Below are 24852 nucleotides of genomic sequence, written 5' to 3'. Positions count from 1 at the left end.
GTACATACTTGTATGCTCTTGTCCCATGACTTTTGGCATGCCAGTGTAGTTCCCATGATTTTTCATTTAACACCATGATTTCTTTACAGCTCCTGTAGTTCCTCATGCTAGACATTGTATCATGTACGTAATGTATGTAATGTATATACAGAGGTTGGACAATGAAACTGAAACACCTGGTTTTAGACCATAATAATGTATTGTCTCGTCGGACAGTTTTGGTAGAAACAGGAGATCTGAGGTGCACATTGAATTCTGCCATGATTTGATCAGCCGTGGTTTTATGTTTTTTTGGATACAATCCGGGTTAGCACCCGAACATCCCTTTCAGACAGCTTCCTCTTACAGCATCCACAGTTAATCCTGTTGGATATGGTTGGTCCTTCTTGGTGGTATGCTGACATTACCCTGGATACCGTGCCTCTTGATACATTGCAAAGACTTGGCTGTCTTGGTCACAGATGATCCAGCAAGACGTGCACCAACAATTTGTCCTCTTTTGAACTCTGGTATGTCACTCATAATGTTGTGTGCATTGCAATATTTTGAGTAAAACTGTGCTCTTACCCTGCTAATTGAACCTTCACACTCTGCTCTTATTGGTGCAATGTGCAATTACTGAAGATTGACCACCAGGCTGCTCCAATTTAGCCATGAAACCTCCCACACTAAAATTACAGGTGTTTCAGTTTCATTGTCCGACCCCTGTATATTGCCTTGACATTTTTGCAAAAAAATAATGTTATTATAAAAAAGAAACTTGTTTTGGTTTTGTGCTTCTTAACCCAGAATTTGAATGAAGAGCTTGAGAGCTTAATAGAACAGCTGAAGACAGAAAAGGAGAAGACATTCACTCTGGAAACCAAAGTCTTAGATTTAGAGGTTTGTATATGTTTCAACTCCACATTCAACCAGTCCTTCATAAAATCCTAAAAATAAAAAGCACTGTATCAACTTGTAATGATGTAAGGTACCCCTACACACACACACACACACACACACACGTAAGCAAATTACGTACTATATAGTGGCTTGCAAATGTATTCATAAATCTTAACATTTTTCGTATTTTGTCACCTTACAACCACAAATTAAAACACAATTTTTTATTATTAATTATTTTTTATTTTATTGAGATTTTAAGTGATAGACCAACACAAAGTAGCACATAATTGTAAAGTGGAATGAAAATACATGGTTTAAAAAAAATTATTTAGGAGATCGCCAGTTTGAATCCTGTTCATTTAGCTTGCCATCGGCTACCGGAGCCTTGAGAGAACACAATTGGTCTTGCTCTTTCTGTGTGGGTAGATGGTGCCTCTCCCCTAATCACTCCAGAGGGTGATATGGATCAGCACAGTCTGAAAAGTGTGACGTGCAAAAATATTCAGCCCCTCTATTATACTTAGTAGAGAGATCGTTCGCTGCGATTAAAAGTGCAAGTCTTTTGGGGTTTATATCTACCAGCTTTCAAGAGACAGAGAATTTGTCTTTGCAAAATGGGTCTCGAATCTTTTTCAGCCTCCAACACGCTTTTTATTCCAGGATTGCCCTTTATTTAACTTCATCCAGCTTCCCTGTCCCTGCTGAAGAAAAGCATCCCCTTAGCATGATGCTGCCACCACCATGTTTCACAGTGGGGATGGGGTGTTCAAGGTGTTGAGCAGTGTTACTTTTCCGTCACACATAGTGCTTTGCATTATTTCCAAAAGTTTAACTTTGTTTTTTTCTGACTACAGCACCTTCTTCCACATGTTTGCTGTGTCCCCTAATGGCTTGTGGCAAACTGTAAACAGCACTTCTTATGGCTTTATTTTAACAATAGGTTTCTTCTTGCCACTCTTCCATTAAGGCCAGCTTTGTGGAATGCACAACTTATAGTTGTCCAGTCATGAACAGACATGTCTTGGTAGATTTGCAGTTGTAGAATACTTTTTTTATTTTTGGATGATGTATTGTACAGTGCTCTTTGGGATGCTCAAAGCTTGGGATATGTTTTTATAATCTAACCCTGCTTTAAACTTCTCCACAACATTATCTCTGATCTGTCTGGTGAGTTCCTTGGTCTTCATGATACTGTTTGTTCACTAGTGTTCTCTAATAAACGACTGAGACCTTCACAGAACAGCTGTATTTATACTGAGACTAAATTACACACAGCTGCACTCTATTAACTTATTCAGTGACTTCTGAAGGCAAAAGATTGCACTGGAAGTCATATTTTTCATATTTGTATATTTAAAAATGTTTCATTTTTGCTCCATTTCACAATTATGTACTACTTTGTGTTGTGGTATCACTTAAAATCTCAAAAATTACATTTAAGATTGTGCTTTTAAAGTGACAAAATGTGAAGAAGTTCAAGGGGTATGAATACTTGTGCAAGCCCCTGTATATGAGTGTCTGACACGCCATTGGTCATTTAATGTGTTTCAAGTATCTGGATTAAATCAGGATAAGGCCAAGCCACATAAAATGCCAGTGTAAATGCATTTTAAGATTTAAGAATGTAAGAGTCTTCGAAGAAGCCTTTTTTGAAAGTGTTTAGTCTTACATACACTGACATGCCAAATATCATGGGACTTGGGACTAGAATGGTGTCCCATAACTTTTACACACTGTACTGAACTATGGGATATGTGAGTGGGACGCCATTCCATGCAAGTTGCTTCACTGTTTACACAGACAGTTCTAGCCAGATGCCACTGCTGGTCATTATCATTACCTCCGACTGCACCATTTACTCTGGGTGATGATAATGCCTTCAGTGACACATTACTGTTGACACTGTGGATCAAGGAATGTTAAATGCCAGGAACAACATTGAAAATGGAATGTCCCATTCTTCTGGCACCCACGATCAGGCCAAGTTTAAACTCTAATAATTCACATTATCTTACCGTGAGCATTCTGGCCAGTGTTTAACCTCAAACATGAGATAACACCTCACAGTTTATATGGGTGTGGTTGTTTCCAAGCTGTATTCCGAGGTAACACTGCATGATCATGATACTGCTATCCCATGACTTTAGGCATGTCAGTGTAAGTGAAGCAGGGTGTCTGTCAGTGTATGAACAGTGGCTTGCAAAAGTATTCATACCCCTTGAACTTTTTCATATTTTGTCACATTAAAACCACAAACATAACTATTTTTAATTGGAATTTAATGTAAACGACCAACACAAAGTGATGTACAGTTGTGAAGTGAACAGAAAATTATGCATGATTCAAAACATAAAAAAACCTCGTAAGTGTGGTGTGCAAAAGTATTCAGCCTACAATTACAGCTGCAAGTCTTTTAGGGTATGTTTCCTTCAGCTTTGCACATTTAGTGACTGAAATTTTTGCCCCATTCTTTGATCTAAACCATTCCACTGTAGCCATGGCTTTATGTTTAGGGTCATTGTCCTGCTGAAAGGTGAACCTCCGCCCCAATCTTAAGTCTTTTGGAGACTTTTCTTCCAGGATTTTCTTCCAGGATTGCCCTGTATTTGACTCCATCCATCTTCCCATCAACTCTGACCAACTTCCCTGTCCCTGCTGACGAGAAGCAGCCCCATGATGCTGCCACCACCATGTTTCACAGTGGGGATGGTGTATTCAGAATGATGTGCAGTGTTAATTCTCTGACACCCATAGCGTTTTAAATTTTGTCTCATCTGACCTTGTTCCACATGTTAGCTGTGTCCCAACATGGCTTCTGGCAAACTGCAAAAGGAACTTTTTATGGTTTTCTTTTAACAATGGCTTTCTTCTTGTCACTCTTCCATAAAGACCACATTTGTGCAGTGCATGACTAATAGTTGCAATGTGGACAGATTCCCCCACCTGAGCTGTGGATCTCTGCATTTCGTCCAGATTCACCATGGGCCTCTTGGCTGCATCTCTGATCAGTGCTCTCCTTATTCAGCCTGTAAAATTCAGGTTGTCTGCCTTTTCTTGGTTGTGCCAAACTCTTTCCGTTTCCAGATAATGTATTGAACAGTGCTCTGTGGCCTCTGAGGCTGTCATGGAGCAGCTGTGTTTGTACTGAGATTAGATCACACACAGGTGGACTTTTTAGCAGTCATCAGACAACTTCTGAATGCAACTGGTTTCACTCAGAATACTTTTGCACACCACACTTTTCAGTTTTTTATTTGTAAAAAAATGTTTTGAATCATGCATAATTTTCTTTACACTTCGCAAGTATAAACCACTTTGTGTTGGTCTTTTATATTAAATTCCAATTAAATAAATGTATGTTTGTGGTTGTAATGAAACAAAATATGAAAAAGTTCAAGGGGTATGAATACTTTTGCAAGCCACTATATCATCAGCATGGTTAAATGGAGGATGCTGATCACAGGCTGGACTTGAATGTGAGCTGTTGTTCCACAGGGAATGAGTTCAGACAATTCTCATCTGATAGAGGAGAAAGATTCTCACATCACCAAGACTGAGAGCCTGATACGTGAGGTGGAGATTGAAGCACAGCAGCTGAGAGACAGTCTGAAGAGGTAACACTAGTACACACACTGACACACACACACACAAAGAGAGACATGCACACAGCCATGCACACACACACAGGAACACATACACACACATGCACAAATGCACCACTCAGCCACACTCACTCTCTCACATACTCAGATTCTTTCTTTTTTTCACAAACCCCACTTTCTTTTCTCAGACCTTCCTGAACCTGATCAGAGTATGTTATAGAGCTTTGCATTGACTGAGTTTAGGTCTAATTTAAGCAGAATTTGTGCTCGCTGCAGGACATCGCTAATAGAGTTCCGAGCAGGACGTAATTACAAGTGTTTGACTCCGTCTACGCTTGTTCCGCTGATGCAGTGTCTGCATACTGATGTATGGAGTTTTTATGGAAAGTGCTTTTTGTCATTCTGATTATGTAAGATGTTCTTCCTGCACTCTGTCTCTAACTTTCCTAAAGCTTTAAAGGCACAGTGAGTCCAACTTTTAAAGATGAAGAAAAAAACACATATCAATATCAACATATCAATTTTATAAACAAGCATGCGTATACTATTTACCTATATTATTGACATATTTTAATGATTTTACTGATGGACTGCTAATGCATACAGTCTTCAATTAGTCTGTTCAATTTTCTGCATTGTCAGATGTGTTAAAATCAGGCTGGCCAATCAAAGCTCAATCAATGTCATGATTGAGGACCGAACAAATAAGCATGTACATGGCAGCAACACATATGATTTTGTTTGGATTAGAACACAAAAGCTCATATCCTGACTATAAAAATAGGGCAGAGCAGAGCTGAAAGCCATATATTGTCTATGATCATAATAACTCGTATATGTCTACAACAAAACATAAACTGTAGCTTTCATCACTAATGAGCAAAAAGGTCTAATTTCATGTTTTTTTTATTCATTTTGTGGTGGTCTCTAGTATGAATAAGTGAATGCTCTGTGAGCGGTGTTTGTAAAAAAGTGAAGAACGACAGGATTTCATCTCTTACTCGTGAAGATTCATGACATAAGAACATCTCACCTCTGATTGGCTAACAGCACTGTGACATGCCCTCCAAGCCTCTGAAGTAGGTGGTCGCAAGCAGAGATAGACAAGGCCATGAAACCTAATTTGCAGGGTTACCGTCAGTCCATGGGCTTTTCCTATTTTTTTTTGTCTATTTTCTTTTATTGGCTAAAGCATGTAATGGAGGTATGCAACTCAGTGACCTACTGTTTTTTTAAGAGCAATTACTAAATGCTTTCTAGCTAAATGACACCTTTAAAGAAAGCAGAAAAAAGGGAGCAGAAAGCAAACAATGAGAAAGAAATACAGTAGATAGATTTTCACGTTACATTTCGTGTCTGTTTTTAAACCCCAAAAATGTGTACTCTGTGTGATGGGGTTTTAACACTTTCCCCTTTTCCCCTTTCTGTGTCTCTCGCTTGTCTATGTCTTTTTTCCATATTCACAGTGCTGAGGAGGCTCTGATGGTAGCACAGAAAGAGCAGGAGGAGATGAGGGAGAAGCTGGAGAAGGTTCAGGGTGAAGCTCAGGCTGAGCAGTTCAAAATGGCTGCTGAGATCGACGACCTCAGCAGCACCAGGAGCACCCTGGAGGAGCGACTCATCGAGCTCATCAAGTGAGTTCACAGCTCTTCAGTAAACCCGCTGAAAGTCCCACTGCTTCGTCCAGGCAGCTTCTGGATGTCTAGGTGTACTTAGTTTTCTCATCAGTATTCTGTACACTCATGTTTTCCACACGGGGGTATCAAACTGCACTCCTGCAGGTCCACCTCAGCATGCTGCAGAATTTATTTATCCCGCTCTACCACATCCAGTTCAACTCATGACTCGATAATGAGTGGAAAGAAGGAATGCAGAAAGTTCTCTAGAGATATGGTCCTTTAGGACTAAATTCTTCAGTCAGTTTGGTAAATAATTAGGGCAAGAAGTGGCTACAGAGTTAAAAAAAAAAAAAAAAACACTTTTTCAAGGAAGTTTAATGCAGTTTGTAGCAGCTAGTAAAGGCATACTGGAGCCTTTTACACAGTCCAGAGATAATACTATGACCACATCCATGTTCCTACAGTCATTCTTTAATAGTCTGGACCCCCCAGAGTCACCCAGAGCAGGTATTATTTGGGTGGTGGGTCATTCTCAGCACTGCAGGGACACTGGTATGTTGATAGGTGTTAGTGTGTGTTGTGCTGGGACGAGTGGATGAGTCACAGCAGTGCTGCTCAGTCTAATCCACTGTGGTGATCCTGTGGGGTCCTGACCATTTTGTTGGATACTGTATGTTTAGCTGAGCTAAAACTGTCCACTTTTCCACTGTTCACTTTGCAGTCACAAATCAGCTTTAAAGAGATATGGGTCCAAGCCTCTTGTGAGTAAGCACCACAGTGATAGTGCAAACAGTGGCAAAAAAAACTCCCTCATACTAAGAAGAAAATATATAACAATACATTTAACAAAAACAAATATACAGAAGGCTAATGGAGAGCTATAGCTAATGTAGAAACATGTTATGAGTTACATGTTATAAGTGTGAGTAGGGGATGGGCAGAAATGGATCTGCGCAGGGTTCTTTTTTTTTTTTTTTTTGTGTCTTTAGTGTCTGGTATAATGAGATTAAGCAGCTATAAACAATGTTTAATTAGTATATTTACATGGGTTTTATTTTCCAGCAGGACTTGGCATGCTGCCAAAAGTACCAATTGGTGTAATATAATATTAAAATTTTCTGAGACACTGATTTTTGGGTTTTCATTAGCTGTAAGCCATAATCATTAACAAAAAAAAAGAAAGAAATGTTTAAAACTTGTTAATGATATTCATTTTTTTAGATGCACTAATATATATATTGTATTGTATCTCCAAACCTTTCAGTTAACTAACTTGGAAAAATGGAGACAAGGTTTTTTTTGTTGCAGATGCAATTGACTCCTTCACATAAAATGAGACACACAATGTTGTGAGCACAGAGTGTTTATTAGAAATGTTACGTTCGTCTACTAAACTGATGCCAGTAATCACTTTTATTTTTCTCATTCCATTCCCTCTTCCCCCCTTTCCTTCACCTCTCTCTCTCTCTCCTCTGCCTTATTCAGGGATAAGGATGCTTTGTGGCAGAAGTCAGATGCTCTGGAGTTTGAGCAGAAGCTGAGGGCTGAAGAGGAGTGGTGGCTACAGGACCGGGAGGCCACGCACTGCCTCGACTGCAACAGCCATTTCACATGGTGGCTCCGCAGGCATCACTGCAGGTGGCCACTCAGTATAAACAACCCACACTTTACTCTGCGCCGGGTCTCGCAGTGTCTGCCTCAGTTTCTTTTATTGGAACAGCTCCTGTTAGCATTTGGGCTATATGTAGCCTTCATCAGAACCATGTACAGACTCCTGCTGTTTACTGGCTGCCGCTAACCACGCTGTTGAAAATGATGAAAAATATAGAAAAAAAGTTTACTGTTATTAACTGGACATGCCCAAATAAACAATTTTACAGGAGAAAATTCTGTGTAGATTAACATCCATCGCTCGTTTGACTTTGAAATATATATATTTTTTGTTTACTTAGGCGCTTCCTCCTGCTTCCCCATTAGAAGATAAAAATGGCGACACCCTTGTTTCTTACTAGTGTCACCTAAAATGTGTCTTATAACCTGGAAAATAGACCATAAAAAAGGTCATTGATAGTGCGCCTTATAATATGGTGCACCTTATAGTCTGTAAAATACAGTATACTGAAAACATAAAGTATTGTACAGAAAATACTTTTAAAGCTTCGCAATAAGGAGTGATTTCCAGAAGTGGAACCCCAGGAGCAAAGACAATTAATTTATTCATAATGCTTGCTTAAATGTGACTACTTATTTAATATCACCTAAAATCACCTTATATCTGTATAATATCACCCATCCTATATCTGTATGTGTGTGTGTTTGTGTGTCAGGTTGTGCGGTCGAATCTTCTGCTACTACTGCAGTAATAACTTTGTGATGACGAAGTACGCGGGGAAGAAGGAGCGCTGCTGCAGGGAGTGTTACACACAGCACAGCGCTGTGGTGGAAAGATTTACCCGCTCTGAACTCAGCAGCTCACAAGAACCTCCAACACTAGCCGGACACACACACACAGCCAGCCCACCGCCACCATACAAACCCACACCCAGAGTTACAGGTACACACAAACACACCCCTCACAGTCTGCCACCAGGACTTATTATATTTTCCTCTATTATAACATTTTTTATTTAACAAAGACTTATTATTAAGTCTCTGTAACTTTATCATGCATGTAAGTAGGAAAAACATATTGTAATCTATGTAGACTGGTATTTTTAGGCAGACTGGTATAAAAAAAATATTTACTGAGTATTTCAAGTTATTTGATGTGTATGTGAATATAAATGGGACGAAAAGCTCAGATGTTATTTAACAAGCATATTTTCCACCCTGTTATTTCACCTCAGGATGAAACACAAGCTTGTGAAAAAGAAGTTCTGTTTCATTGACTCATTTACAAAACTGGTGATGGCTCAACAGACATATAATATAACACATTAACAAAATCACTGTTTTACCAGATAGTGATGGTACTCTGCTATCCTCTCTCTGGGATTTGCTGTTATCTAGCTAAAGAGATTTTAGCTGGTCTAGCTTTTATGTTGCCAGTTCCTGGTTCCTGTCACAACCTGTAGTTCCATAACTAGCAGAGTCTGGAGGTGATGAGCTGCTCTTCAGTATCAACAACACCATATTCCTCTATGGTCACAAATGCATTTTACCATTTCACTAACTTTGAGTAGACTCTTTCTTGAGGATTGTGCTTATCATTGTCATGTCGTTTTTAAGATGTAATATAACGAACAAAGACTGCATTGAAATCATTAGAAATCAAAATGTCTGCTTATGCAGTGCTAAAAACATGCATTATTTTAAATGTAATTCCTTTAGCTTTCTGAATGAGGCTGCTGTACTTTTGGGAGTTCTGCATGGTTAGAGCTTTTAGCATTGCTGTGTTGCTGTGCTGATAGCTACTAACAGATACACTCTTAATAGAGGTGACTATGTGCTTGGTGGGGTGAAAGTCTTTATTCTCTTTCCTCCATGAGATGTGTTAGTTTTACACACTCTACAAATATTGGAGTTCAAGTCAGAAATAGCAAAGTCTAGCCTGACATAACCTAGCATAGCCATGCAGCCATTTACCATTGCCATAGTTTCCATCAGTTTCTAGTGGTTAAACAAGTACCTGCAGCTTCCAGTGATCAACAAGCTCCTGTAGTTAACCTTCCACAGCACTGTAATCATTGACTCACAAATATTGTGTCACAGGATTGGCTACATTATTGAAACATTGCCCCATAGATACATAGCCATTTGATCTGTCCTGCTTTAATTTCATGCACTTGTTCCAGTCTGTGACAAATACTTAGATACTAGTAGCCAGTTGGAAAAATGGGCCTAGAAACAGTAACAACTAAACACCTTATCTCCCGCATACAAAAAACCCACGTCACACACTACTTTAAGGGAAATCCTTCCAGTAATCTCTCTTTAGCCCTGTAAAACACTTGAAGTGGGACTTGTATACACATCCAGCTCATGTCATTCAGTAGAACAGAAGCTCCATCATGCAGCAGGTCTGGTTTGATTCTGATAACCCCTCTTGGGTGAAATTGGAAAACAAGTGGTGCATTCGAGGCCAAAATAACAGTTTTCCTTTTCAAATGTCATGCCAGTCTCATTTAAAATTCTCTTCTCTCTGTAATCTCAGAAGATCTGCAGAGACACTTCAGCTCTGTGTTGTTCTGCTCAGTTGTTATGCCTTTTTTTTGGTCTGTCAACAAATCAGAGTAAACAGTCTCAGATAGTCTGGTGTTGCTCCAAAGACCTGAAAATTAAGCAGTGTTTTTGAGTGTTTCGTGTTTTTAGTGCATCATGAGGTTATGCTGTCGTGCTTCAGTGTGCTGTAATAAGAAATACATCCTTGTTTGTTCTTTTGACTTCACTTTTGTGTGTTTCTTCCTGTTTTCCATCCATTCTTCTCACCTTTCATCCGCTGTTGTTGTTTGTTTTTGTGATGCAGTGAGTGAAGAGAATATTAAGCAGGACGATGGAGCGTTTGACATCATCACTGAGGAAGAGGTGAACGGATTGTATGACAGTGACTCTGTCTCACAGACCACAGCAGAATCTCAGGAGGGAGAGGCTGAGGGAAGAACCCCTGGAGAACCGTAAGTGAAGTGAATAAAGGCCATTTTAAACGCCAAGTTTAAAAAGAAAACACACATTGTAACTGCAATTGTGATGCTGCATACATTTTTTAATCAGAGGCAGTTTTCTGCATTGCAAAATGATGAGCAGCAGGACAGCAGCAGAACAGAGCATCTATAAAAATGCAGTTAAAGAGGTTTAAAAAATATGTTGAAGAGCAGAGTTGAAAGATGGAGGAATGGCTTTATTTAGCTGCTTTTTTAACTTTGTCTTTGCAAATCCTTCAGTCCGTTCATATAAAATAATATACCCCTCCCTAATGAACTCTCTTAAAAAGAAGGAGAATTAAAGAAAGCCAAAGCAGACAGGGAGCAGAGAAACAGAAGGTTTGGAAAATGGAGCTGTATGATAAATCTTATGCATTTGTTGTTATTGCAGTGTGAGAAAGCTCCCTGTTTCCCTGTTTTTAGCTACTTTTAACGTCATTTTAAACATCATTTTGTGTTTTGCAGTCCAGTAAAGTGCTGCCGCTGCTGCAAGAAATTCTAGGACAAAAAGATATTAGTAGTTGGTGTGGTGCAGTGGATAACACCAGTACCTGCCAGTGAGCTACCACATTGTGTGGGAGACTGGGGTTCAATTCCCAGTCTGGGTGACTATGCTTCATTACAACAGCAAGAGTCATTGAAAAAGACTCTTAACACTACAATGGTTCATCTCTATAACAGCTGTAACCTTGTAATTCGCTCTGGATAAAAGTGTCATCCAAATTCCGTAAATGCAAAATGTAAGTGTAAATTATTCATTGTTCAGTATAAATTAAGGTCTATCTTGGCACCTATTTGTATTTTCATTTTTTTTTTCAGTATTTTGGATTCCCAAATATTGAGTGCATCCCTAATTAGTATATATGTTAGCACCTTTCTTTTTCTTTCCAATAATGAATGTTAAAAGTAAATGTGAGTGCATTTGAAAACACACACACACACACATTCAAAACTCTTCACCTCCCCCAAACTAAACAGGGAACACTGCAGATTTCTCAAAATACACATCATCCATGAAATGATCCAGTCTGTGGAGAAATTCAGCAACATTTATCCTATAAGCGTGATCCGTGCCCCAGGTCCACCTCTCCACTGGGAAATTGCCTGTAATTTTAGAGGCAGGAAAGAAGCCCTGTTAGAGGTGATGTTGGGGGAGATGCTTCCTCTCAGTTCAGGCTGTTCTTGTACTGAGTGATAATAGCTGCCATTAGTTTCCCCATGAAAACTGCTGTCCTAGATGTAATTTGTGTGTGTTGATGATTAGATGCTCCACAGGAATAGGAGGTAATATTTGCGTCTGTTGGCGCTTGGCTGGAACACGGGGCATACTTTGTGAAAGGGGTGAAAAGAGAGTCGACATAGAAATTCTGAGCAAACAGAGCTCCACATTAATTCTCAATGCATTAATCAATAGTGGTGTTGCTCTTCAGTGCAGGAGCACAGCTTCTACTTGCAGCTTTTAACGTGCTTATTGTAAATCTGTGCTGCCTTACAGAAGCACATCCAGGGACGTGGCTGCTGAGGAACAGGAGGATCTGCCCCCGACGGTTCAGGATTCTGAGATTAACCTTCTTAAAACAGGAGAACTTACGTGAGTGTACACATAATACACATATTCCTTTCTCTGTATACCTCAGACCTTCTCGGTTCAAAACTACCATTTCCAACTAGTGCTTTTTTCTTTTAAATTAATAATCTTGATATAAATATCTAAAAAAACTGGGGGAAAATCAGGTAATTACCCAGTCTGGCCTGTAGATGGAACCAAGAAGATATTCTTGTTTAGGGATTTTGTAAGTGGATTCCATGGTTTGTACAACTCTAATGAAAATGCACTGCTTTCCTTTTTTTGAACTCAAATACAAAGACATTGTTTCAGTGTTTGCTAACCGACATAGTTATATTATATCAGAGCATCATCTAAAACAAGTTTTAAAGCGGAACAGACTGTTTCAGAATTACTCAGATATATTAAAATGATTGTTTTTTATGAACAACTTAATGGATTTGTGTCACCTAGAGTCGGGAGTGGCACAGACACCCTAACATGCATCCACCTTAGTCTATGATCTCCAAAACACCGCAGCACCTCTTAAACAATAACAAATATCTCAAATTCATCAGTGCACTTCTTCCTCTGCATCTTTTCAAATGGTACTTTGGTCTGCTTTTGAGCGCTTTGCCTTTGGGACAGAGTTTAAAAAAAGATAATAGTGAATAGTGTATTGGTGGCACCTAAAGGCCAGAGCAGCTAATGCAGCTGGCAAAAAACACCTCATATTTCTTTTATCTAATTCATTGTTTTGTGATCATCATCATGGGATAATTAATTTAAAAAATCAGGTGACCTTCCCCTACTCTCAAAACATTTTTTTAATCCCATGTAATTGTTAATGTCCTTTAAGAGTCTTTGTAAACATTGATTTATTAAAGTATTTCGATATTTTGTTTTGCAATACTATATTGATTTTCAAAAACACCATTTGTTTTATTATTAGAATACATGTAAAGTTTGGTTACAGACTGTGGATCATTTAGTTTTTTTAAACACCACCCACTAAATAGTGGTGTACTCTACTGTAGCAGTGCCTTTAGATTCTAGAAATGTGGGTCAGAGCCACAGGGTGCACTGTAGAAACTTGCACACTTGAATAGAAAACCCACTGCTTTGTGATCAATAACCCAAAATCCTAACCACTGAGCCGCCGCTGTCTCCTTTATTTACCTGACTATGGATTTTCCACCTCTTTGTGTTTGCAGCTCCTCTGTGCAGCTGCACATTGATGAGATCTCGCAGTTTGGTGAAGGTTCCCGTGAGCTATTTGTGAAGTCCAGCTGCTACAGCATCCTCTCCATCACTGTAGGAGACCACGGCCCCACAGTCGGCTGGGTCTTCTCCTCTGAGCCAAAGAGCATCTCCTTTAGTGTGGTCTATAGAGAATCCAGCAACACACCTGTGGAGCAGGCCAAGGTGACTTTTACACAATCCTCTGTTAAACTTTCTAAAAACAGCAGAAAATAAGCCAGAAAATTTGGAACAGTATAGAAAATGTAAATGAAAATGTAGACAGTGTGAACCCATGATTTTATCCATACCGTTATCTTCTGCAGCCATACTTTTGTGATTTATACATTTGTCTACCACACGCTGCACACATTACAAATGCAGGGACCACAAAAGAGTGTGCCAGAAATATGGCATATTACATACCATATCAATTAAAATGCAAATGAACACCACAGTACTTTGGAAGTCCCAGTCCCCCAAATTTGCATATACCTGATTTAAAATGAAAAATAATCCTCTCTGAAGGCTTATCTATTCCATTTCCATTTCCATTGGTGATTACTGACTGACTGTTTTCTGCTTTAGGTTCTGATCCCTTTGACTCGTTGTAATGCACACAAAGAGACCATTCAGGGTCAGCTAAAAGCCAGGAATGCTGGGGTCTACTCACTCATCTTCGACAACTCCTTCTCCAGGTAGGCTGCCTATGGACACAATCTTGTTTTGGGAATCTTTTGATGCGTTTAATGCATACACAACACATACACCTGGCCACTTTTCAGGAATGTGATGTGGATAAAGCACATTAAAAATGCAAGCGTTTACACACTCAAGACCCATTTAAAACAGATGACCACGTCAGGAGGTGATCTAAAGCCAAGCTCAGACTACACGACATTTTTGTCCCTCACCATGTTCACTATGTCAGATTAAGCAGTTATTTTTGTTTTGTGTCATTCTCGGGGTCTGGCAACACTACACGTTAGTCACCGACCAATCATCGCCCACGTCCTCGCGTAAGTTCAATTCAATTCAATTTTATTTATATAGCGCTTTTTACAACAAAGGTTGTCACAAAGCTGCTTTACAGGAAAAACAGGTCCACGCCTCTTATGAGCAGCACCACAGAGATGCCAATTTTATGGTGACACAGTGGCAAGGAAAAACTCCCTTTAAGAGGAAGAAACCTTGGAAGGAACCAAGACTCAGTCTGAGGAACCCATCCTACTCGGGTTGACCCGCTCAGTACAAACAAACAACAAACAAATAACAGAACAAATCAGTACAGAGAATTAATGTGAACTATGGCTAATATAACAGGTACTAATTTATGAATATAAGAATGTGATGGGCACAAACTATAGAGCTATGGCTAATACAGAAACAGATACTGAGTGTGTTAATGGTAATCAGTGCAGGGCTGCAGAGCCGGAGAACAACACAGCGGGCAGTGGAGAGCCAGGCTGGGAACATCAGGAACAGGGCATCTCCATACATGTAAAAGAGATAGATAGAGAAAACAGAAAGGAAAGGAAGAGAAAAAAAAGCAGAAGTTAGAAGGGTTGTGAAATAATTCTGATGAGTAGAAGGACAGGGCTGATTCCTGAAAGCTGGAACCACAGACGGACACATCCAGGCCGACCGGCCGGCCAGGCGTCTCAGCACATGTGAGAAAGACAGAGAGAGAGAACAGAGAGGGGAGGGAAGAAAAAGGGGTTAGAATGGTTTTATAAAACTCTGCTGGAGTGGGATGGGCACTGGTAGCAGCAGCTCAGGACATGGGGAGAGAAAGAGAAAGCAGATGATTAGGACAGGGTTTATATTTGCTGGATAAGCTGTAAGAGGAAGAAAATTGTAATGAGACATTACTCAAAAGCTTGAGCAAATAGAAATGTTTTGAGTCTAGATTTAAAGATTGAGAGTGTGTCTGAGTCCCGTATATTAATAGGGAGGCTATTCCAAAGTTGGGGAGCTTTATAAAAGAACGCTCTTCCTCCTGCTTAGTTTTTTCTAATACGCGGGACTAATAACAGGCCAGCATCTTGGGAGCGGAGTGAACACGGCGGATTGTAAGGAGTAAGGAGTTCCTGTAGATAATGCGGGGCCAGACCATTGAGGGATTTATACGTCAGGAGAAGTATTTTATAATCTATACGAAATCTAACAGGTAGCCAGTGTAGGGATGAAAGAATAGGTGTAATGTGATCGAACTTTCTAGCTCTGGTAAGCACTCTTGCTGCTGCATTCTGAACTAGCTGGAGTTAATGGAGTAACTTATGTGGACTTCCAGCCAACAACGCGTTGCAGTAGTCCAGCCTGGAGGTTATGAATGCATGTACCAGCTTCTCAGCATCTTCCAGAGAGAGTATACTGCGGATTTTAGCTAGATTTCTTAAGTGGAAGAATGCAATGCTACATATGTGAGCATCAAACGAAAGAATTGGGTCAAAGATGACCCCAAGGTTTCTCACAGTTTTACCAGGTATAATTAAGTGACCGTCTATGTCTACAGTATTAACATTTATGTTTTTATCAATATTAGGACCTAATAGAAGGACCTCAGTTTTATCAGAATTAAGTAAGAGAAAGTTGTGTGTCATCCAATTTTTAATGTCTTTAATACAGTCTGTTATTTGATTTGTACAGAGCTCCTCGTTGGGTTTAGCAGATATGTAAAGTTGCGTGTCATCAGCATAGCAGTGAAAGTTAATACCATGCCTACGGATAATTTTACCCAGTGGTAGCATATAAAGAGTAAAGAGTAATGGACCCAGTATTGATCCTTGAGGGACACCATATTTTACTCTAGACTGATAAGAGCATTCGTTATTTAAGTAAACACACTGGAATCGATCTCTCAGATAAGATCTGAACCAGGTGAGGGCTGATCCTTTAATTCCTATAAGATTTTCTAACCTATCAAGGAGAATAGCGTGATCTATGGTGTCAAAGGCAGCACTTAGATCTAGCAGTACAAGGATGGCATTACTGCCCCTATCAAGAGCTGAAAGTAAATCATTAGTTACTCTAAGTAGAGCTGTTTCAGTACTATGGTTTTGTCTAAATCCAGATTGAAAACCTCATGCATACTATTACTTTGTAGATACAAGCGCAGCTGGTTAAACACAATTTTTTCTAGGATTTTGGCTATAAAGGAAAGATTAGAAATTGGTCCAGATTTGGCTTTTTGATAATGGGCTTAATGACCGCCAATTTAAGAGAATTGGGTACGTAGCCCATGCTAAGGGATGAATTTACTATTTCTAGTAATGATTTTCCCACCTTTGGCAGTGCCTGTTTAAATAATTGTGTGGGTACTGGATCTAATATACATGATGTTGATTTTGATGAGTTAATTACACTAAGTAAATCTTTTTCTGTAACCGGGCTGAAACACTCTAGGTGTGTCTCAGAGCTGGAGCAGCATTCATCGATATCTATAAGTAAATTTTGGGAGTGATACTGAATTTTTTGTCTAATGCTATTAATTTTATCATCAAAGAACTTCATGAAATCATTACTATTAATGTCGACAGGGATAACGGAGCTAGTTTGTTTTTGACTGCCGGTGAGTTTAGCCACCGTAGTGAAAAGGAATCTAGGATTGTCTCTATTTTTCTCAATAAGCGATGAAATATACTGGGATTTTGTTTTAATTAGGGCTTTTTTGTAGTCTGTGAGACTATGCTGCCATGCTAGCCGGAAAAATTCTAGTTTTGTGTGTCGCCATTTACGTTCAAAGTTACGAGTGGTTTGTTTTAATGTGCGTGTGTGGTCATTATACCACGGTGCTAGCTTTTTATCCCTGATTTGTTTTATTTTTGTCATTTTGTTCATAGGACGTAAAGGAGATGGTTAAGTCGGGGAGTTTATTTACAAATTCATTAGCAATTGCGGTTGTTATTTTACGCTTGCTGATATAGCGGGGCGGGAGGAGGATATTTTGATTAAAAACTATTTCAAACATAATTAGATAATGATCGGATATTGAGTCATCTTGAGAAAGAGTAACTATATTCTCAGCCTCAATACCCAGTGTCAAAACTAAGTCTAATGTATGACTACATCGGTGAGTGTGGCCAATTACATTTTGTTTAAAGCCTAGAGCATCTAAAACTGATTTTAATGCAATTTTTAGTGGATCCTGGTCCTTTTCAAAGTGGATATTAAAGTCTCCAACAATTATGATCTTATCAGAAAGAAGAATTACTGCTGCTAGAAAGTCAGCAAATTCACTAATAAAATTTGAGTATGGTCCAGGAGGACGATACAGTGTTATAAGCAGAAACGAATGCTGCGTTTTGGAAGCAGGAGACGGGCCTGCTACTTTAAGACTAAGAACTTCAAACGACTTAGCATCCAATTGTGAGTTTTGAGATATACCTAACATTGAGTCATAGATTGTGGCAACACCACTGCCACAACCAGAGCTGCGTGGGTAACTAAAATAGCTAAAACCTGGGGGGGTATACTCATTTAAAGCGATATATTCATCAGGTTTAATCCAGGTTTCACACAGACATAGTGCAGTAAGGTGATTATCAGTAATAATATCATTAACAATAACTGATTTTGGTGCTAGCGATCTTATATTTAATATCCCTAGTTTCATAGTGACGCTGCTGGTACTCTGAGAGACGGATGCTGTTGTTTTAATTTTAATAAGATTATTAAAACAGATTTTCTGAGTTTTTCGGTTTCGAGCGACACGGGGGACAGACACAGTCTCAATCCTACAAGGTAAAAATGCACTTGTATCTGAAAAAGGCACATAATTAAAACTCACGGCCTTATGCACAGGAAAGTGGCAAGATAACTCATTAGAACAATGTATATTACTAAACTGCCCATTACTTAGACCACTAACCTGGCCGGTATGACTGGTTAGAGCCAGTCAGTCCCGGCGTAGCACCGCCTCAATGTTACCAGAGAGGACGGTGGATCCCAGGCGGCTGGGGTGAAGCCCGTCTCGGTGGAAGAGGGCTGGACGTTTTTCGGGAAGTTCATTGTGGGGGAGAAGCATAGAATCTGATAATCATGACTACAGAAGCTCTTTGTGTGATGGAAGCGCTTTTGTGCTCAGAAAAACAAAAAAAAAGAGGGAAAAGCGACTGTGGGCTCATTTCTGGTTGACCCAAATGGACATGCTCCGTGTATTCCAGAGAGAACTTAAGGTATGGTAAAGATGTAGCTACTTAGGTTTCAGTGCCTGTAAACAGAACATCTCATGGATGAAGTAGATTAATGAATTATGAATTATTAGATGATTATTATTAGATTATTCATCTGTTTCCCTGGTCCAGTAAACTGCAGGAGCACTGTGTCGCTTTCTTTTCCCGTGTTTACATCTGTGCGCCACAGAACGCTCTGTCTTCCTATTGGTCAGAGTCAGGGAGCAAATCGTGGAGCAGCATGTGTCAAACTAGGCAATAAAATACAAAAAATTCGAACATGCTAGTCTTTCCATCGGACGCTCCGACGGCGTCGTTCACGTCAAATTACTGCTCTTTGACAACATTGAAATTCAGATCCGACGAATGTGTATAGCTGCAAATCGTATGTGTATTAAATTTCTTTACCATATTCTGAAGTGTCTCAAACAAAAATTGAAAATGTCAGATTCAATGCATTTTTTGCTGTTTACACAGCAACACAAACATAAGTGTCACTTATGATGGTAAATATCAGATTAGAGACACTTTTACCTGCTATGTGAGCTTAGCCTGAGATGCCTTTTAGCCACACATTATAACAGTGTAAACATACCCATCTCCTTCCAAGATGCATTCAACAACCAAAACAACAGTTTGTATATCACATCCAACACAGAAGTCAGATTTCCATCTAACTGGAGATGCAAATAAATCTGTGTGCATGATTATATAACATTGTCTGTCTTGTTCTAATACAGCCAGTGTGATTATTGACCTTCAGGTTCATCTCCAAGAAAGTGAGCTACCACTTGACCACGGAGAAGCCCGTCATCTATGATGGAAGCGACTGCCCGTAGTTCTGCAGTATTTCATTTTATTTTTAAGATGGAGGTGTTTTAAGATGTCATTTCTTTTCTTTTGTTTTGCATTTTACCCTGAAGTGTCCCCATGTGCCAAGTTTACGTTCCGTTGTTTTTCTTTCTTCTTCTTTTCAAGCACTACAATGATTCTTTCTAGTCTTATTCTATGCAAGAACATTGTCCATTCACTTTCGTACCATTTTTTCCGGAGACGATATCTCAGAAGTGGTTTTATATTTAAAGGCACACTACAGAATAGAACACACAACATGGGTTATATCATCAGCACTTAGGCATCGCTGCTAATGGGAACGCACATTCATAGAGCCTGAATGAAAGACACTACACAGCCGAGCACATTTTTTTAAACACATTTTGTCAGTCTTGCATCTGTGAGTGTAAGTAAATGTGAGTGAAACACAATCTTTATACCAAAGGTATGAATTCTGTCAGATTCAGGGACTCAGCACTAAGTATAAAAGCAGTACCAGCACTCAGCACTGCAGGAGCCTGACGGATTTGCTTTTCCCTGCTGTCCTGCAGTAAATTTAATAAAACATAACTCACAGAAACTTATCAATGAATGTGTTTACATGCGTTTTTTAATCCGATTATAATAGTATTACTGCAGTTTTTCCTGATACCACTTAATTATCCATGTAGTCATGTAAACAGAACACTCTTACTAATACTTATACTTCTTAGGTTGAGGTAAGATCTCAAAATCTAATACATGCTGTTTCCCACCTTCATTTGAAACTCTGTTAATTATAAAACACTGAGCTTCTTAATTGTCTTTTTTTTTTTTTCTTTTTTTGAGAAGTTGGTTACTAATATTGGGCTTTAGCTTGGTCGTATTTATGGTTTTAAAATTCTATACTCATTTTTGTTGTTTTTAACTTAATTTTCTATGTTTGTTTGTAAATTAAAAAACAAAGGTGCTTAAAATGGTTCTTTGCGCAATGCCCCAGAAGAACCCTGTTAAGTGCCGGAAAAATAACAGTGGGGCTCTTTCAGCAATATCTTTCTTACAATTTTTACTCTACTACAGATTCATGATGAATTTTACAGGGCTATGCTTTTATAACAATTAATTCCAATTTGTGAATGTCAGAATCTTAATATAATTGGCAAAGGTGGGTTTTATTTATACATTTTAATGAACGTTTTTTTCCTTTACAGTGTTCCATACACATTTATGGGACTAAAAATGGATCTTGAATGGACTGCAGTGGCCAAACTTTTTTTCTGTTGTCTTTCCAATAAATTTATTTAATCCCTGTCTGATAAAACCCTTGTACTTTCCATTTTTTTCTGTTTTAAATTCTTTGACATTTGGAATGCAAATCACTTGATGTGTATTTAAATTTGGAAGTTGTAGAAATGCTCCAAAATGCTCCGTTAATTTCACTGAAAGTTCGAGAGGTTTTCCTTTTCTATTTCGGACAGCAACTCTATATAGATATTTCAATAAATCTAATTTAAGAAATGACAGATATTTGCAAAAATGTAACATTATATTTAGATTCAGCTTGTTGATTGTTCTGGCATAGTACAGTCACATGACTGACAAAGCTAGCTGATGAATTAGCAAACCTAGTTTTACAATATTGTGTATTGTTTGAGTTTTACCCATCACGGATAAATAGTTAAAAACATGGTCTTTCACAACACACAGTCCTGAGGCAATTCCAACCTCTATCAGTCAATCAATTAAGTTTTTTTATTTTTATGTTGTCAATTACATTTTTGTGTGGGCCTCATTTTGCAAAAGTTTAAGAGCCCCTGTTTTAAGGCATCCATCAAACAACCATTTGAAGCACCTTTCTTTTAACTGCTCCAGGTTTTTGGTAGTAATAACTAAAAGATTGCTCTTTATACAGTGATAACACTAAGTATGGCTACATCAAGTGATGCTGCTTCTTTACAAGTACAATTATGCAATCAGCAAAACACACATGTTGTTATCAGATCATGAACAGACATGATTAATGTGCAATTCTTAATATTTTGCACTTTTTTAATGGTACAAATCTATTTTTTGAAATGATTTTAGACAGAGCACAATAAGACTTTTTGAAGCGTTTTGGGTCATTTTCTGTGGAGTTTTAAATATGTCTGGGGTTTCTTATATAATAAACTATGCAATCCCGGTGTTATCACATGCTGTATTGTAAACATGTATATTTGAAAAAAATTAATAAAAAACTCTCTTGTTATGTGTATTTGTGTGAAAATTATATAAGGTCCATCAAGCTAAAGAACACTGCACTTATCCTGCACTTACACTGCACTTTCACACTATAAGGCGTACTTAAAATCCTTTTATTTATCCAAAAATCATCAATGCCCCTTATAATCTGGTGCACTTTATATATGAGCAGAATTAGCATTAGCTGCTAACTGTGGTACTGTGCTAACCCCAGCTAGCATTGCTGGCGCAACATTAGCATTTGCCATTAACTGCTGGAGCAACATTAGCATTATCCAGTAGGCGCTAGCATTTTTTCTGTTGAAAGGCATGCATTATTGGACTGTAGCCTGCATGTTTACCGTGTTAAAACAAACTATATGGGACAAACCACTAGCTAATGTCGCTCTGGCTTACGGGAACACTCAGGGTTCCTCAGTGTAGCCCTGTCGGGCGGCATTTACTAGTGCAAACCACGGCTATTTGCAACCAGCCTTAATGGAAATCTGGAATTCTAAGCTTTTTATAAATAAGAGAGAAATCTGTGTTTATAATAAGCTTAGAATTCCAGATTTCCACTAAGGCTGGGTGCAACTAGTGGTTAGTGCTAGTAAATGCTAGTACACTGTAGATTAAAAAAATGCTAGTACACTGTGCTCGTTTGGCTTTTAAAGAAAAGTTTTTGTTTACTTAGCTTAGCTTTACTTAACTTAATTACCCCACCACCCAGCAGCGAGACCTGCTAAATTATAAGGTAGGGTGACCATATTTTCATTTGGGTAAACCAGTTCAAAAACATAATACATGTTTTTGAAGCTGTAAAGGATTAAGGTTGTGGGAAAAAATTGTGTAAAAAACTATGTTAAAAATATGTTAGAAATGTTACAAATGAACAACATCTGTTGGTTTTTAAATAGGCCGTCACTTTTTTACAGTAACTTCATTTTTACGTGAATTACATAAATTCGTTTTTTTTTGCCGTGCTCTTAAATGTTATTATAAGCGCAGCAGTTAGCCAGAAGTGTTAGTTTACTTTTTTTTTTTTTTAGGGTTTTTGTTTGTTTTATTTTAATTTCTTTTTTCATTTTCTGTATTTTTAAAGCTATCATGGACAAATGGGTTCAATGGTTCAATAGATATTAAGCTTTTTACAAAGAGGCAGACACTGTGGATGAGGTGAGTGACAGGCTACGTGGTGAATGAGGTGAGAGACTGACTGAATTTTTTTTTCGTGTCACATTGAAGACAGTTATATTTACATCCTGATCTGTAAATACGGGGCGGGGTCAGTCAGCGGTGGCTGTGGGCACGGTGTTGGTGGAGCGGTGTGTGAGTGTTGTGGGCGGGGCTCACGGCAGAAGCCGCTGCAGCGCGGCTGAAGAGACCGTGTGTTCATCTCAGAGTCGCCAAAAGTCTCCAATAACACCACAAAAACTCGCTACATTTGTCGGTAGTCGCTAAAGGGGCTGAAAATTGGGCTGCTCTCACTGACGCGACTCAGGGATTATGTCACACGGACGTTTGGTCACCCTATTATAAGGGAACCATGGTGACACCCCTGCTCCTTACTAGTATTGCATAAAGCACTTTATAATCCAGTGTGCCTACTGTATGAAAATAGACCAAAAAATAGACGTTTATTGATCGTGTCTTATAGTGAGAAACACATTGTAAATGACGTTGAATGTGGATGTGAATTCTCACCGACTGTCTTGTCGGTTCATATGGATAGTTTTTGACAGTTGCTGCTGATCAGAGTTATTACCACCCTGTCCACTGTGCTGTCCACTGTGGATGGTAAGGACTTTTATGAAGTATTCTTAAAAATCAAGCAGTAACTAACAATTATCAGTCCTCAATGAAACTCCGCATCTTACCTTCATGTTACCTTGCCATGAGCATGCTGACCAGAGTTCAACCTAACTTACAACTTATACAGGTGTGGGCGTTCACAGGCAATCCTCTGAGGTAAACTTTGTTAGCAATTTACATACTGCTGTCCCATTACTTTTGACATATCAGTGTAAAGTGTGTTTTTGGATGGGCAGCATGCAAACAGTTGTGGTTGGATGTAGTCATCAACAAGCTCCTGGCAAATTTCTAGTTGGATATTTGACCATTCTTCTTGACCAAATTAGTCCACTTTGTTAAATGAACCCATTCCAAAACAGTCCCAGAGCATGAGGCTACCACCACCATGCTTAAACCTTTGTACAGTGTTCTTGGTTGATTGCCTTCTAATTTTTCGTCTCTTTTAGTTCATGGCAAAAAATGGAAAAACACCTTTGAATGCCCATTATTCACATGACATGTTTATGATGTGTTCATATTAGGAACAAGTCATTACGTTGCAGGTAACAAGTAAGTTGGTGAAGTCAAGACAATCTAATCTCAAATTCTAGTCTTTAGCCCTATCTGGACAGGATTAGTTACTCCATCCGGACTGCAATTGAAAAAACAGGAGGACCAGTGATTTTTGTGGCTTTCTCGGTCTCATGACATCGCGTTCAGTAGCTCCTTCATTTCCACTCACTGTTGTGTTTACGTGGATCTCTGTGGAAACGCTCGGCTGAAATGTAATTATGGTGAGTAGCAGTGAACAAGTAGCTATTTTATTAAACAGGAGGTGATGAAAATCAGAGATATGCGTTCGGACGGGACTTAAAAGTACAGCCTTTAATTTTCTCAGAGGACGTCTGAGAAAAACACATACATGGTCGTTCCAGATGGGAATAAAATCACGGAGTACCCCCATAAAAGAGAAAATTACACCAGGACACCTGAGAAACTAATCCCGTCCAGATAGGGCTATAGCCAAGTCACCAAATGTAATGCCATTTTAGTATTTAACACCAATGAAGCAGTTGATTAGTAGTATATTAAAGGTCCACTCTGACCTCTCATTCAGTGATCCAAAGCAGGGCAAAATAGAAACACCTGAGCACATTTTTTTTTCACATGCCATTAATAGACACCACAACTAGACTGTTTAAAATGAATGAAAAAATGATGGAATAAGACCTGATATATCAGAAATCCTTGTAAAGTTTGTAAATGAAATTACACAAACATTATATTTAACCTGAAATGCAAGAATTACAGTAGACTGTAGAC

The 24852-nt window shown here is 38.8% G+C and overlaps 1 protein-coding gene across 2 annotated transcripts in view; it reads left to right on the top strand.

Moving 5' to 3' along the window:
• The window catches only part of fyco1a (FYVE and coiled-coil domain autophagy adaptor 1a), a 39561-nt gene extending 17795 nt beyond the window's left edge, over window positions 1-21766 (top strand). For both annotated transcript variants that reach the window (XM_022685886.2, XM_022685885.2), the window contains exons 9-18: window positions 790-882; window positions 4381-4499; window positions 5954-6121; window positions 7592-7744; window positions 8434-8660; window positions 10572-10719; window positions 12242-12337; window positions 13507-13717; window positions 14120-14229; window positions 19469-21766. In XM_022685886.2, coding sequence (XP_022541607.2) covers window positions 790-882; window positions 4381-4499; window positions 5954-6121; window positions 7592-7744; window positions 8434-8660; window positions 10572-10719; window positions 12242-12337; window positions 13507-13717; window positions 14120-14229; window positions 19469-19544 — 1401 coding nt within the window. In that variant the 3' untranslated portion in view covers window positions 19545-21766. The remainder of the gene's footprint in view (window positions 1-789; window positions 883-4380; window positions 4500-5953; window positions 6122-7591; window positions 7745-8433; window positions 8661-10571; window positions 10720-12241; window positions 12338-13506; window positions 13718-14119; window positions 14230-19468) is intronic.
• Window positions 21767-24852: the final 3086 nt, after the last annotated feature.

Source organism: Astyanax mexicanus, chromosome 13, assembly GCF_023375975.1.
Source record: "Astyanax mexicanus isolate ESR-SI-001 chromosome 13, AstMex3_surface, whole genome shotgun sequence".
In the NCBI taxonomy this organism is placed as follows: domain Eukaryota; kingdom Metazoa; phylum Chordata; class Actinopteri; order Characiformes; family Acestrorhamphidae; genus Astyanax; species Astyanax mexicanus.
The sequence above is the reverse complement of the archived record's forward strand: the minus strand, read 5'-3'. Positions and strand labels throughout refer to the sequence as shown.